We start from the raw sequence: 15483 nt of genomic DNA on the forward strand, positions 1-15483 counted from the left end.
CATCACCAAAGCCTCCCCCCCAGTGCTGTGCTGTGGAAGCTTCCACGTGATGTCGAGACTCAGATCTGGTCCGCGTGTGTGATAAGACAAGCCTCCTTCCAGGTGAAATAGCTCTGTGGTCACTATTCACTTTTTCTTAGTCATGTACCATTTCATTCTTTCTTCTGTGTGATTTCATTCACAATTTCTGCCCCAATATAATGTCCAATTAATATAAAAAATAGTTTAGGGTCCTATTATCTAGAATGAGTGAATCTTGATAAAAGTGAGAGAAATAAGATCTCAATGGCTATCCCTTTCACCTGGAGCTTTATGAAGTTCTCAGCTTTGTTGGCATAAAGTCACACACCATATTCCATTCTTCTCTTCCTGGCCTAACTTTTGATTTTTCTTCTTTTCTCTCTTGACTCTTGTTTCTTACTTTACTGATTTCCAGTCTCTCCTTCTTATTCCTTTTTTAATTTACAGTTTATAATATATGTTTCACTTGTTCATCTTTTTCTAGTTCCTTATGACGAAACTGGTTATATTAAGATTCTTCTTTGGGGGCCGGCCGGTAGCACAGCGGGTTAAGCGCACATGGTGCAAAGCGCAGGACCGGCGTAAGGATCTTGGTTCGAGCCCCCGGCTCCGCACCTGCAGGGGAGTCGCTTCACAGGCGGTGAAGCAGGTCTGCAGGTGTCTGTCTTTCTCTCCCCCTCTGTCTTCCCTCCCTCTCTCCATTTCTCTCTGTCCTATCCAATAACAACAGCATCAATAACAACAACAACAACAAGGGCAACAAAAATGGGGGGAAAAAATAGCCTCCATGAGCAGTGGATTCACAGTGCCAGCACTGAGTCCCAACAATAACCCCGGAGGCAAAAAAAAAAAAAATAAAGATTCTTCTTCTCCTTCTTCTTTTTGCCTCCAATGTTACTGCAGCTGAGTGCCAGCGCTATGAATCCACTGTTCCTGGGGGCCGTTTTTCCATTTTATTGGTTAGGACAGAGAGAAATTGAGAGGAGGGGGAGAGAGAAAGATGGACACCTGTAGACCTGCTTCACCACCTGTGAAGTGTCACCCTGCAGGTGTCTCTCTTTCTCCCTCTCTGTCTCCCCCTTCCCTCTCCATTTCTCTCTGTCCTATACAATAAATATTTTTAAATGAACAGAATAGGAATTTAAGTGACTGACAAATATTATTCTCAAATTCTGTCTTCACATAGACAACCCTACTTTTATATTAAGCTTCCTGTCACATCCTTGGTTGGCTGTTTGCGTTTTTGTTTGTTCTTTCTTTCCCTTGATTTTCTATTTGTAATCAACCATGTGATTCTATCCACTTTGGGTCTTTAATAAAATGCTGATCAAAACCTGAAACTATTATTTAGCTTCCTGGTTTCGAAATTAGGATGTTAAAAAGTCTGTAATGAATATTTTAAAATTTAATTTATCACTCTTGTTATTATTTATTTGCTGTCAGGGTTATCACTGGGGCTCAGTGTTAACACAATGATCCACCACTTCTGGAAGACATCCCCCCCCTTTTTTTTCTAATTTTTACTAGATGGAACAGAGAGAGAATGAGAGGACAGGCAGATAGGAAGAGAGACAGACACCTGCAGACCTGCTTCACTGCTCATGAAGTGTCCACCATGCAGGTGGGGAGCAGGGGCTTGAACCGGGGTCCTTGAGCTTGCTATGATGTGTGCTTAAATGGGTGCACCCCTGCCCGGCCCGGCCCGCGTAATGAGTAATTTTCAGGTTTAGCATAATTTTAATAAATATGAATTGTTTTATTTCACTCATTCAAAGCATCTTTTAAACAGAGCATTTGATTTATATAACAAAATGAATCCTATAGCACTTCAAATAAGAGACAGGCCAGACTTAAACACCTTTCCTCAGGAGGAAGAGTTTTTGAATCAGTATTTTCTTAAGTTTACATCAAATTCATTGGTACTTTCATTCCATTATTATTTTGCTTCATTTTTAGAGATCTGATTAGACCTCCCAATTGTCAGCTGGGTCTTCAACTTTAATATTCTTTTTTAAATTTTTTTATTTATTTAAAAAAGGAGAAATTAACAAAACCATAGGATAAGAGGGGTACAACTCCACACAGTTCCCACCACCAGCCCTCTGTATCCCATCCCCTCCCCTGACAGCTTTCCTATTCTTTATCCCTCTGGGAGCATGGATCCAGGGTCATTGTGGGATGCAGAAGGTGGAAGGTCTGGCTTCTGTAATTGCTTCCCCGCTGAACATGGGCGTTGACTGGTCGATCCATACTCCCATAACTTTAATATTCTTGAAGGTGAAGACAACAAGTCAATCGGTTAATCCAGCCACAAAAACTAAATCCACATCTCTAATCCCACTTTCTCTCTCCAGCCCGGGGGGTGGGGGGTTGGGCACCAAACAAGTGTGTACTAAGTGTGTGCTAAGGTATCACTAAGAGCAGGGCCAATAAGATAGCTAGCTCACTAGGGACAGTGCACCGCCTTGAGCTGTGTGTGTGTGACCAGGAAGCGTGGGCCTGCTGTGTGTATGTGTGTGTGTGTGTGTGTGTGTGTGTGTGTGTGTGTGTGTGTGTGTGATGAACCAGGAAGCGTGGGTCTGGTTGTGTGTGTGTGTGTGTGTGTGTGTGTGTGTGTGTGTGATGAACCAGGAAGCGTGGGTCTGTTGTGTATGTGTGTGTGTGTGTGTGACAAACCAGGAAGCGTGGGCCTGCTGTGTGTGTGTGTGTGTGTGTGTGTGTGTGTGTGTGTGTGTGTGTGTGACAAACCAGGAAGCGTGGGCCTGCTGTGTGTGTGTGTGTGTGTGTGTGTGTGTGTGTGTGTGTGTGTGTGTGTGTGACGAACCAGGAAGCGTGGGCCTGCTGTGTGTGTGAGTGTGTGTTTGTGTGTGTGTGTGTGTGTGTGTGTGTGTGTGTGTGTGTGTGTGTGTGTGTGTGACGAACCAGGAAGCGTGGGTCTGCTGTGTGTGTGTGTGAGTGTGTGTGTGTGAGTGTGTGTGTGTGTGTGTGTGTGTGTGTGACGAACCAGGAAGCGTGGGCCTGCTGTGTGTGTGAGTGTGTGTTTGTGTGTGTGTGTGTGACGAACCAGGAAGCGTGGGTCTGCTGTGTGTGTGTGTGTGAGTGTGTGTGTGTGTGTGAGTGTGTGTGTGTGTGTGTGTGTGTGCGTGTGATGAACCAGGAAGCCTGGGCCTGCTGTGTGTGTGTGTGTGTGTGTGTGTGTGTGTATGTGACAAACAGTGGTTTTACCTTTCACCATGTCTCCAAGCATCTACAGAAAATATGTATCAGTTTCATTAGCAAGAGCAAGAAAAAGGCTAACCTATTCTTTAGTTTACTATAAGAACTTCTGTAAAGTAATAATCACTATGAGCAATATATATATATATATATATATATATATATATATATATATATATATATATATCAAGTCCGTCTATGGTCTGATTCCGTCTGCACTAGCCTGTGAAGGTTGCCATAGCAAAACGCCAAAGTCTATGGTTTATTACAGTGAGAGCTGATCTTCTCACGTTTCTACACACAAAAAGCCCAAGGTGAAGGTGTCAGCAGAACTGGTTATTTTTGATGGTTTGTTTCCATTTTTTTTTTTAAATATAGAGAAAGAGGAGGCAGAGAAGCAGAGAGAGAGAGAGAGAGAGAGTGAAAGAAGCATCCTTCAGTGCAGTGTGGGCAGAGCTGGAAACGGGGCCACACAAGTGACCCTACAGGGAGCTACTGCAGCAGCCCACAGAACCACGGTTCACCCACCTTCACGCTGTTCTGAGGTGTCTTTCTTCCCTCGGTACGTGTGTATCCGTGATGTTTCTCCCCCATCTTAGAAACACACCGGCCCTGTTGGTTTCATGTCATGGCAGGTCATGGCAGTCGTGTCAGGGGCTAGGGGCTTCCATGTGGTGCTGGCCGGAAGGCACCCTTCAGCCCTGCGTGCGGCCACATCCTCGCTACCTTCAGATGACGCCGAGAGAGAGAGGGGTTCAGTTGGAGGTGACTTCATGTCAAGTGTGCGCTTTAGACAGGCACGTGGCTAAGACAAGTTAGGGAAGAACTCGGAGACAGAGGGAAAGGGGCTGAGTGACCGGAACCATTCTTCACCCAGTTTGACATTTGCTTTCGCCCTATCCTCCGGCGGGGGGGACCTGACATTTTCGAGTCTTAGATACAAGTGCAGCTCTAACCACATTCCTGCGATTCAGACCACATTGGTTAGAGCTACAGCCCAGCCCCATTTACAAGGCAGCTGCTGGAAGGTGAGGGCTGGCAGTTCTACCACAAGTCCTCTCTGCGCCGAGGGAGTCCAGTTCAGTGGCTCTGCATACCCTAGCAGTCTGACCTGAAATTAAAAACAAACAGCACATGCGTCACGACTTCTCTCTGACTTACCCACCTTATTTGGAAGCAGTGGCTGGGACTGTCCATGAGTGTAGGTGGGAGGTTCATTTTCCACTTGTGTTTAGTGGTTCACAAGGGGCTTTTTGTTTGTTTGTTTTTGTTTTTTACCCCCAAGTGATTCTGTACAGCTGTCTTGCTTTGAATCGTCTCAATAAGGAAATAAAAGTCTACAGGAGTTTGAGGGAGAATTGTCAAGACTAAGTACAGCTTCACAGTTGGGACAATACCACAGACAGCCCTCTTTTCCATCTAAATTTCATAGGCATCTTCAATGATACAAATCTAATTACAAGGAACACTAAGACAAAAATAAACCAATGAGATTACAACAAATTGAAAAGCTTCTGTACAGCAAAAGAAACCACCACCCAAACAAAGAGACCCCTCACAGAATGGGAGAAGATTTTCATATGCCACACATCAGAAAAGAGGCTAATAACCAAAATATATAAAGAGCTCACCAAACTCAGCAATAACAACAAAAGAAAACACACAAAAAATAGGGAGAGGATATCAACAGAATATTCACCTTAGAGGAGATCTGAAAGGCCAGAATGTCATACAGGAGAAAAGGTAACAGCAGCAAATGCTGGAGAGGGTGTGGGGACAAAAGAACCCTCCTGCACTCCTGGTGGGAATGTCAATGGGTCCAACCTCTGTGGAGAACAGTCTGGAGAACTCTCAGAAGGCTAGAAGTGGACCTATCCTATGACCCTGCAATTCCTCTCCTGGGGATATATCCTAAGGAACCCAACACACCCATCCAAAAAGATCTGTGTGCACATATGTTCATAGCAGCACAATTTGTAATAGTCAAAACCTGGAAGCAACGCAGGTGTCCAACAACAGATGAGTGGCTGAGCAAGCTGTGGTCCAGATACACAATGGAATACTACTTGGCTATTAAAAATGGTGACTTCACCTTCTTCACCTCATCTTGGATGGAGCTTGGAGAAACCATGTGAAGTGTGATAAGTCAGAAAGAGGATGAATATGGGACGAACTCACTCTCAGGCAGAAATTGAAAAATAAGACCAGAAGGGAAAACACACTGCAGAACGTGGACCGGAGTCGGCATATTGCAGCAAAGTGGAAGACTCCGGGGGCTGGGGGGGGGGGGGGTGTTCAGGTCCTGGGACAGGACGGTGGAGGAGGATCGGGGGGGGGGGGCTAGATTGTTCTGTGGAAAACTGAGAAGTGTTACACACATACCAACTACTGTGTTTTACTGTCAACTGTAAACCATTAATTCCCCCCAAAAAGAAAAAAAAAGTTCACTAACTCAGGTTCAAGCCTGATCCCCCTACACGGGAGGAAGGGACCAGACTGGTTTCTCTGCTCCTCAGACCCCTCCCCCGTCTTGGTCTGTCTCTGTCTCTCTCTGTCTGAAGAGGTCGACTCACAGTGGAGAAGTCCTGGAAACAACAAATACATATATTTATTCTTTTTAAAAAATATTTATTTATACCCTTTAGTCGCCCTTGTTGTTTTATTGTTGTTTTATTGTTGTAGTTATTGATGTCGTTGTTGGATGGGACAGAGAGAAATGGAAAGAGGAGGGGAAGACAGAGAGGGGGAGAGAAAAACAGACACCTGCAGACCTGCTTCACCGCCTGTGAAGCGACTCCCCTGCAGGTGGGGAGCCGGGGGTTCGAACCGGGATCCTTACACTGGTCCATTAACACTTTACGCCACATGCGATTAACCCGCTGCCCTACCGCCTGACTCCCATATATTTATTCTTCTAAGATATATATATATATATATTAAAATCTTCACTTGGAAATGGTGATGCAGGGCTGAAGACATTTCTCTCCCTCTCTGATACCACACCCTCCTTCTCAATTTCTGGCTGTCTCTATCCAATAAATAAATAAAGATAAAAAATCTTTATTTTTATTATTTATTTATTTATTATTTTTGCCTCCAGGATTATCAGTGGGGCTTATGCCTGCACTACAAATCCACTGCTCCTGGAGGCTATTTTTTCCACCTTTCTTTGTTGTTGCTGTTGTTGTTATTGCTGTTATTGATGTCGTCGTTGTTGGCTAGGACAGAGAGAAATGGGAGAGAGGAGGGGAAGACAGAGAGGGGGAGAGAAAGACAGACACCTGCAGACCTGCTTCACTGCCTGTGAAGCGACTCCCCTGCAGGTGGGGAGCCGGGGGCTCGAACCGGGATCCTTGCCCTGCCCCTCGTGCTTCGTGCTAGTGTGTTTAACCCAGTGCTCCAGTGCCTGGCCCCGGCCCCCTGAAATCTGAACTTTAATATTGAAAACAGTGTAGTTGTCAGTGTAAAGAGACAGTAAAAATCCAATACCCTCTTACCTTAGTTTCCCCTTCAGCAGCCTTAGGTTGGCCAAGAAGCAGCCGTCCTGATAGGGGCCAGTTAAGGAACACAGCATAGACCAAGCCTTCTTCGGGTCTGGCAGTGTACCTGGTCAAAACCGGGGGGAAGCAGGGAAATGTCTCTGACATGACCTGTGGGGCGGGGCGGGGACTATTCTGTAAAGATACTTTCAGTTAGTCAAGATTTCCTCAAGTCTTTGTTGACAGAAGGAAGAAACATAAGCAACCCTGTGGTGGCAACAAGAACCACCTTTAGGGAGTCGGGTGGTAACGCAGCGGGTTAAGCGCAGGTGGCGCAAAGCGCAGGGACCGGCGTAAGGATCCCTGTTCGAGCCCCCGGCTCCCCACCTGCAGGGGAGTCGCTTCACGGGCGGTGAAGCAGGTCTGCAGGTGTCTGTCTTTCTCTCCCCCTCTCTGTCTCCCCCCCCTCAGTTTCTCTCTGTCCTATCCAAGGATAGCAACAACAACAATAATAATAATAACCACAACAATGATGGAACAGCAAGGTCAACCACAGGGGGGAAAAATGGCCTCTAGGAGCAGTGGGTTCATGGTGCAGGCACCGAGCCCTGGCAATAACCCTGGAGGGAAAAAAGTTCTCTTCCCTGGTGAGGAGGAAGTGAGCAAACACATGGAAGAAACCTCCTGTGGACAGTTTGGACTCAGATGGCTGAGTCGGCAAACAGCTGGGACATTCAGCTATCAAAATTCTGCAATTAAAGAGTTTTTAAAAATTATTTACTTTGGGGACTGGGTGGTGGCGCAGCGGGTTAAGCGCATGTGGCACAAAGCGCAGGGACCGGCATAAGGATCCCGATTCGAGCCCCTGGCTCCTCACCTGCAGGGGAGTCGCTTCCCAGGCGGTGAAGCAGGTCTGCAGGTGTCTGTCTTTCTCTCCCCCTCTCTGTCTTCCCCTCCTCTCTCCATTTCTCTCTGTCTTGTCCAACGACAGCAATAGCAACAGCAACAACACTAATAATAACCACAGCAGTGATAAAACAACAAGGGCAACAAAAGGGGAAAGAATGGCCTCCAGGAGCGGTGGATTCATGGTGGCAGGCCCTGAGCCTGGAGGCAAAAAAAAAAAAAAAAAAAGAACCACCTTTGTGCATCTCCTCAGTCCTACAGGGTGCCGGGCAAGTCAAGCCACCTGCTCTTGGAATACAGCCCTCTGCATGCACGCTGCTCTCCTTCCGTTTCCAGAGAAGCTGAAAGAGGTGCAGACACATGAACAAAGCCAGGACACTCAAGCTGCTGTCTGCCCAGCGCTGAGTCCAGTCTAAACGGGACTGTGGTCAGTATGTCTGTGTCAGTTACCCTGTGCCTCCAGATCATTCTCAGTGGAGGGGGGAAATGGGAATCACAGGGGCCGGGTGGCGCACCTGGCTGAGCGCACACGTTACAGTGCGCAAGGGCCTGGGTTCGATCCCCGGTTCCCACCTGCAGGGGAAAAGCTTCACGAGTGGTGAAGCAGGGCTGCAGGTGTCTGTCTGTCTTTAACCCCCTTCCCTCTGGGTGTATGGCTGTTTCTGTCCAATAAATAAAGATGATAAAAAGTAAATGAAAAGTTACCATGTGAGTTGGTGCATTGCACCAAATACTGGACTTGGCGTAAAAGACTCTGGGTGGGCTGGGGGGTGGGGGGGAGAATACACGTCCTGGAAAAGGATGACAGAGGACCTAGTGGGGGTTGTACTGTTATGTGGAAAACTGAGAGATGTTATGCATGTGCAAACTATTGTACTTACTGTTGACTGTAAACCTTAACCCCCCAATAAAGAAATTAAAAAAAAATACTATGTGGTGGCACAGTGGATAAAGCACTGGACTCTCAAGCATGAGGTCCCAAGTTCAACCCCCGGCAGCACATGTACCAGAGTAATGTCTGGCGCTCACTCTCTCTGCCTATCTTCTTCATGAATAAATAACTAAATATTTTTAAACAAGAAAACAAAGCATATTCACTTCTCATTCTTTTTCTTTCTTTCTTTTTCTAAGACTCACTCCTAAGTATCAAGAGAGAGTTTCACATGCGACAGGGAGACTAAGCCAGGGCAGCACTCCCGGGACGTGCAGTGCTAGGGATCAAACCAGGAACTTCAGACATGAAAGTCCGATGCTCTGCCAGGTTGGCCAGTTCCCAGTCACCTCACTTCTTATTCTCAGGGAACTTCCATTAGAAGGAGGGAGGCAGACATTAAAAAATGCAAGTAAATGTAGTCGAAGTGACACAGACGAGATCGTCGTAACAGCACGGTGGTGGTGGTGGTGGTTGGTTTTGTTCAACTTGTTGTTTTTTTTTGAGAGCAAAAGACCAGATCCTTTTTGCAGTGCCAAGCTAAATCCAAACTTCACTGCCAAAGCATGAACTTTCCTGCTGAGTCACCACCCAACCCTAAAGACGCAGTTTTTACAAGGCCTCGTGAATCCCTGTAAGAACTGGCTGTTTGTCCAAGACTAGAAGTCATTAGAAAAAATCTGAATGGGAGTGACATCATCTGCCATGTTATTCAGAACTTTTTGTGGCAGATGGATTGAAGAGACAAGAGCTAAAAGGCGAGTCAGTAAACGACTGAAATAATCCAGGAGACAATTACTAGTGGTGCTTTAAAAGGGAGAGGGGGGCCCAGGAGACAGCTCTCCCAGCAAGCGAGTGGGGAAAATTGTTTTTCTCTGTCTGTCTCTATCTGGAAAAAAGAGCCCCAAGTGGTGAGGTGCTGCTGACAACGATAATAACAAAAAGACAAAGAAAAGTCAACTGACGACCGAGGGAGAGAGAGAGAGGTCGCACAGTGAAGTGATGGGCCACAGAGTCTGACCTGGGGAACAAAAAGAGAAAAGATATGAGAGAGAAAAGGAGCAGAGAAGGCAAGTGATGGGGGGGGCCAGGTGGTGGCGCACCTGGGTAAGCGCACACATCATAGTGCCCAAGGACCGGAGTTCAAGCCCCTGGTCCCCACCTGCAGGAGGAAAGCTTCACGAGTGGTGAAGCAGAACTGCAGGTGTCTCTCTGTCTCTCTCCCTCTCTATCTCCCCCTTCCCTCTCAATTTCTGACTGTCTCTAGCCAACAAATAAGTAAAGACAAGACAAAGAAATTAGTGGTATAATGAACGCATTATAGATTATAGATGCCTTTAGAAGCCCAAGTGCTGGGGGTTCCCGGAAGATGGCGGACTGAGAAGCTGCTGGTGGCTGAGCTCTGACCACATCTCCTGGAAACGGTAGGATTTTCTGCCTTTAGCAGGCCAGCCAATAAGGGGTCCTAGCGGTGACAACAAGGAGGTGACTATAACTTAATTTGGGTTAAGAATTAGAGTAGGGAAAAAAGGGGGAAAAATTTTTTTTTCTTCCTTTTAATTTTCAAGCAAACCTCCTACTCCGCACCCCCCCCATAACAAGTCCCTGGGGACCAGCTCCTAGCAGGGGAGGGGAGCTCCTTTTGTTTACCAAATTCCTGCCCCACCAGGGAGTATCATTCATTCTAAGTCTATACCCTTCTGAAACCTCTGGCCTTTTTTCTTTCTAAGTAGACAACCCCCCCACCTCACCCCGCATAGCTAATTAAATAATTAAAAATAAATACAAAAAAAACCCCTTTCCTTTCACTGCCCTTTTATGACTGTTCTTTTTCTTATCTTTTTCTTTTTCTCTCTCTCTCTTTCTTTTTTTCTTTTTCTCATTCTTGTCATCCCTTCTTCCTTAATCCTACAGCTTCCAAAGTCACAGCCCCCAGCCCCCACACCACAGTGTGCTTTTTTGAATTCACTGATACACATTTGGGAATTTCCTTTCACTGCTCTTTAATTACAGCTCTTTGTCTTATCTTTTCCCTTTTCTCTCTCTCGTCTCTCTCTCTCTCTCTCTCTTTTTTTAATCTTGTCATACACTTTTTCCTTCTTCTTTGCCATTCTGAATTTGTGAATTATTTTGGGGAAGAAATCTGACTCAGAGTGGACTCTCTGTGTATCTCTGCTCTATTTCCCTTTCCCCTCTTGTTAGCCCTAGAATATGCAGTGGATAGTAGATTTGCATAACTGTCTATTCTTGCTATCCTCTCTTTCTTTTCTCTTTCTTCACTGGGATTTAGTTACTATTTTTTCATGGATTGGAGAAATTGGCTAACTGGTAACGATTAAACTACTTCAATACTTGCTTCAGTTGCTACTGTAATTCCTGAGGTTGGTGAGTGCAATTGTCATAAAGGTATTTAGTACAGTGTTACTTGTACTCAAGACACAACAACTGAGGAACAACAGAGCATAAAAAAAAAGGAAACACATAAATCAAAAAAATGGGTAGATCAAAAACAAATAAAACTGCTACTCCAATGAATGAAGACAAGAGCCCAGAAGAAACTACAAATCAGCCAGAAGTAACCATAGATAAGAAAAGTATGCAAGCAATAATAAACTTATTAATCACAGAAATGAAAACAACATTGGAGGAAAGGAATGACAGTATTAGGGAAACAACAGTTGAGACCCCCCAAGGAAAATACTGATTATCTTGAGGCAATAAGAGAACAGAAAGCTGAAATAGCTGTAATGAAGAAAGAAGCTGAGGCAAGGGAAAGCAGACTAACAGAAGCAGAAAACAGAATTAGTCAGAAAGAGGTTGAGTTAGAGAAAATGAAGAAAGAGGAGAAAGAGCTTAAAAAGAGATTGAGAGACACTGAAAACAACAACAGAGACATATGGGATGATCTCAAAAGAAGTAACATTGGTATAATTGGCCTGCCAGAGGAAGAAAGAGAGGAAGGGGAAGCAAACATTCTAGAGGAAATAATAGAAGAAAACTTCCCAGACCTGAATAACAGAAAGGATATCAAGGTTCAAGAGGCCCAGAGAGTACCAAACAGAATCAACCCAGACCTGAAGACACCAAGACACATCATAGTCACAATGAGAAGAAGTAAGGATACAGAAAGGATCCTAAAGGCTGCGAGAGAAACAAAAAGTCACATACAAGGGAAAACCCATAAGACTATCTGCAGACTTCTCCACTCAAACTCTAAAAGCCAGAAGGGAGTGGCAAAATATCTATGGAGCCCTGAATGAAAAAGGGTTTCAACCAAGAATAATATATCCTGCTAGACTTTCATTCAAACTAGATGGAGGGATCAAAACCTTCTTAGACAAACAACAGTTAAAGGAGGCAACCATCACCAAGCCGGCCCTGAAAGAGGTACTAAAAGACCTCTTATAAACAAGAACATCACTATAATACTTGCAATATATCAGAGCAAACAAATTTTTTTTAACAATGGCACTACAATACATTAAATCCATAATATCAATAAATGTCAGTGGCTTAAACTCACCCATCAAAAGGCACAGGGTGGGGGGATGGATCAGAAAACATAACCCAACCATATGCTGCTTGCAAGAATCCCATCTGTCACAACAAGATAAACACAGACTTAAAGTGAAAGGATGGAAAACTATCATACAGGCTAATGGACCACAAAAAAGGGCAGGAACAGCCATTCTCATCTCAGACACGATAGATTTTAAATTAAATAAAGTAATAAAAAATAGGCAAGGACATTACATAATGATTAGAGGATCAATCAGCCAAGAAGACTTAACAATTATTAACATCTATGCACCCAATGAGGGACCATCTAAATACATTAAGCACCTACTGAAAGAATTTCAAAAATACATCAATAGTAATACATAACAGTGGGAGACATAAATACCCCACTCTCACACTGAGACAGATCAACAAAGCAGAGAACCAATAAAGATACAAGAGAATTGAATGAAGAGATCGATAGACCTCTTGGACATTTTCAGACTCCTCCACCCCAAAAAACTAGAATACACCATCTTTTCAAATCCACATAACACATACTCAAGGATAGACCACATGTTAGGCCACAAAGACAGCATCAATAAATTCAAGAGCATTGAAATCATCCCAAGTATCTTCTCAGACCACAGTGGAGTAAAACTAACATTTAACAACAAACGGAAAATTATTAAAAGACACAGAATTTGGAAACTAAACAACATGCTCCTTAAGAACCACTGGGTCAGAGACTCACTCAAACAGGAAATTCAAATGTTCCTGGAAACTAATGAAAATGAAGACACAACCTATCAAAATATTTGGGACACAGCGAAAGCAGTACTGAGAGGGAAACTTATAGCCATACAATCACATATTAAACACCAAGAAGAAGCTCAAATGAACGACCTTACTGCACACCTCAAGGACTTAGAGGAAGAGGAACAAAGGAACCCTAAAGCAACCAGAAGGACAGAAATCACTAAAGTTCGAGCAGAAATAAACAACATCGAAAATAAAAGAACCATACAAAAGATCAATGAAGCCAAATGTTGGTTCTTTGAAAGATTAAACAAAATTGACAAACCCCTAGCCAGACTCACCAAACAAAAAAAAAAAGAGAAGATTCAAATTAATAGAATTGTAAACGATGGAGGAGATATCACAACTGAGACCACAGAAATCCAGAGAATGCTGCGAAACTTCTATAAAGAACTATATGCCACCAAACTAGAGAATCTGGAAGAAATGGAACAATCCCTAGAAACCTATGCACTTCCAAAACTGAACCAAGAAGAACTACAAAATCTAAATGCACCAATCACAGACAAAGAAATTGAAACTGTTATTAAGAATCTTCCCAACAACAAAAGTCCTGGACCAGATGGCTTCACAAACTAATTCTACAAAACTTTCAGGAAACAGTTAATACCCATACTTCTTAAGCTTTTCCATAAGACTGAAGAAACAGGTATACTCCCATCCACCTTCTATGAAGCCAACATAACCCTGATACCAAAAGCTGATAGGGACAGAACAAAAAAGGAAAACTACAGACCAATATCTCTGATGAACATAGATGCCAAAATATTAAACAAGATCTTGGCCAACCGGATACAGCAACATATCAAAAAGATTGTTCATAACAACCAAGTGGGATTCATCCCAGGAATGCGAGGCTGGTTCAACATCCATAAGTCAATCAATGTCATTCACCACATCAATAAAAGCAAAGCCAAAAACCACAGGATTATCTCAATAGATGCAGAGAAAGCCTTTGACAAAATCCAACACCCATTCATGCTCTACAAAAATGGGAATAGATGGGAAATTCCTCAAGATGGTGGAGTCTATATATAGCAAACCTATAGCCAACATCATACTCAATGGACAGAAGTTGAAAGCATTCCCCCTCAGATCGGGGACTAGACAGGGCTGTCCACTGTCACCGTTACTCTTCAACATAGCATTGGAAGTTCTTGCCATAGCAATCAGGCAAGAGAAAGAAATCAAAGGAATACAGATTGGAAGGGAGGAAGTCAAGCTCTCACTATTTGCAGATGATATGACAGTATACATAGAAAGACCTAAAGAATCCAGCAGAAAATTACTGGAAGTTATTAGGCAATATAGCAAGGTATCAGGCTACAAAATCAATGTACAAAAATCAGTGGCATTTCTTTATGCTAACACTGAATCTGAAGAAGAAGACATCCAGAAATCACTCCCATTTACTGTTTCAGCAAAATCAATCAAATACCTAGGAATAAAGTTGACCAAAGAAGTGAAAGACTTGTATGCTGAAAACTCTGAGTCGCTACTCAAGGAAATAGAAACTGATACCAAGAAATGGAAAGATATCCCATGCTCATGGATTGGAAGAATAAATATCATCAAAATGAATATTCTCCCCAGAGCCATATACAGATTTAATGCAATACCCATCAAAGTTCCAACAAGCTTCTTTAAGAGAATAGAACAAACACTACAATCATTTATCTGGAACCTGAAAACATCTAGAATTGCCAAAACCATCTTGAGGAAAAGAAACAGAAATGGAGGCATCACACTCCCAGACCTTAAACTCTGTTATAAAGCCATCATCATCAAAACAGCATGGTACTGGAACAAAAATAGGCACACAGACCAGTGGAACAGAATTGAAAGCCCAGAAGTAAATCCCAACACCTATGGGCATCTAATCTTTGATAAGGGGGCGCAAAGGATTAAATGGAAAAAGGAGGCTCTCTTCAATAAATGGTGCTGGGAAAACTGGGTTGTAACATGCAGAAGAATGAAATTGAACCACTTTATCTCACCAGAAACAAAAATCAACTCCAAATGGATCAAAGACCTAGATGTCAGACCAGAAACAATCAAATACTTAGAGGAAAACATTGGTAAAACACTTTCCCACCTACACCTCAAGGACATCTTTGATGAATCAAACCCAATTGCAAGGAAGACTAAAGCAGAAACAAACCAATGGGACTACATCAAATTGAAAAGCTTCTGCACATCCAAAGAAACTATCACACAAACAAAGAGACCTGTCACAGAATGGGAGAAGATCTTCACATGCCAGACATCAGACAAGAAACTAATCACCAAAATATATAAAGAGCTCAGCAAACTTAGCAACAAAAAAGCAAATGACCCCATCCAAAAATGGGCAGAGAATATGAACAAAACATTCACCTCAGAGGAGATCCAAAAGGCTAACAAACATATGAAAAACTGCTCCAGGTCACTGATTGTCAGAGAAATGCAAATTAAGACAACACTAAGATACCACCTCACTCCTGTAAGGCATACATCAAAAAGGACAGCAGCAACAAATGCTGGAGAGGCTGTGGGGACAGAGGAACCCTTTTACATTGCTGTGGGAATGTAAATTGGTACAGCCTCTGTGGAGAGCAGTCTGGAAAACTCTCA

At 43.6% G+C, this 15483-nt stretch overlaps 1 protein-coding gene across 1 annotated transcript in view; it reads right to left on the reverse strand.

Moving 5' to 3' along the window:
- Positions 1–1753: 1753 nt before the first annotated feature.
- FUCA2 (alpha-L-fucosidase 2) overlaps positions 1754–15483 on the reverse strand; it is a 31477-nt gene continuing 17747 nt past the window's right edge. Inside the window, exons 6-7 of the mRNA XM_060190770.1 lie at positions 6735–6843; positions 1754–4348 (exon numbers count right to left, since the gene is read on the reverse strand). Of these exons, the coding sequence (XP_060046753.1) occupies positions 4208–4348; positions 6735–6843 (250 nt within the window). The 3' untranslated portion in view covers positions 1754–4207. The remainder of the gene's footprint in view (positions 4349–6734; positions 6844–15483) is intronic.

This window comes from Erinaceus europaeus, chromosome 4, assembly GCF_950295315.1.
Source record: "Erinaceus europaeus chromosome 4, mEriEur2.1, whole genome shotgun sequence".
In the NCBI taxonomy this organism is placed as follows: Eukaryota; Metazoa; Chordata; class Mammalia; order Eulipotyphla; family Erinaceidae; genus Erinaceus; species Erinaceus europaeus.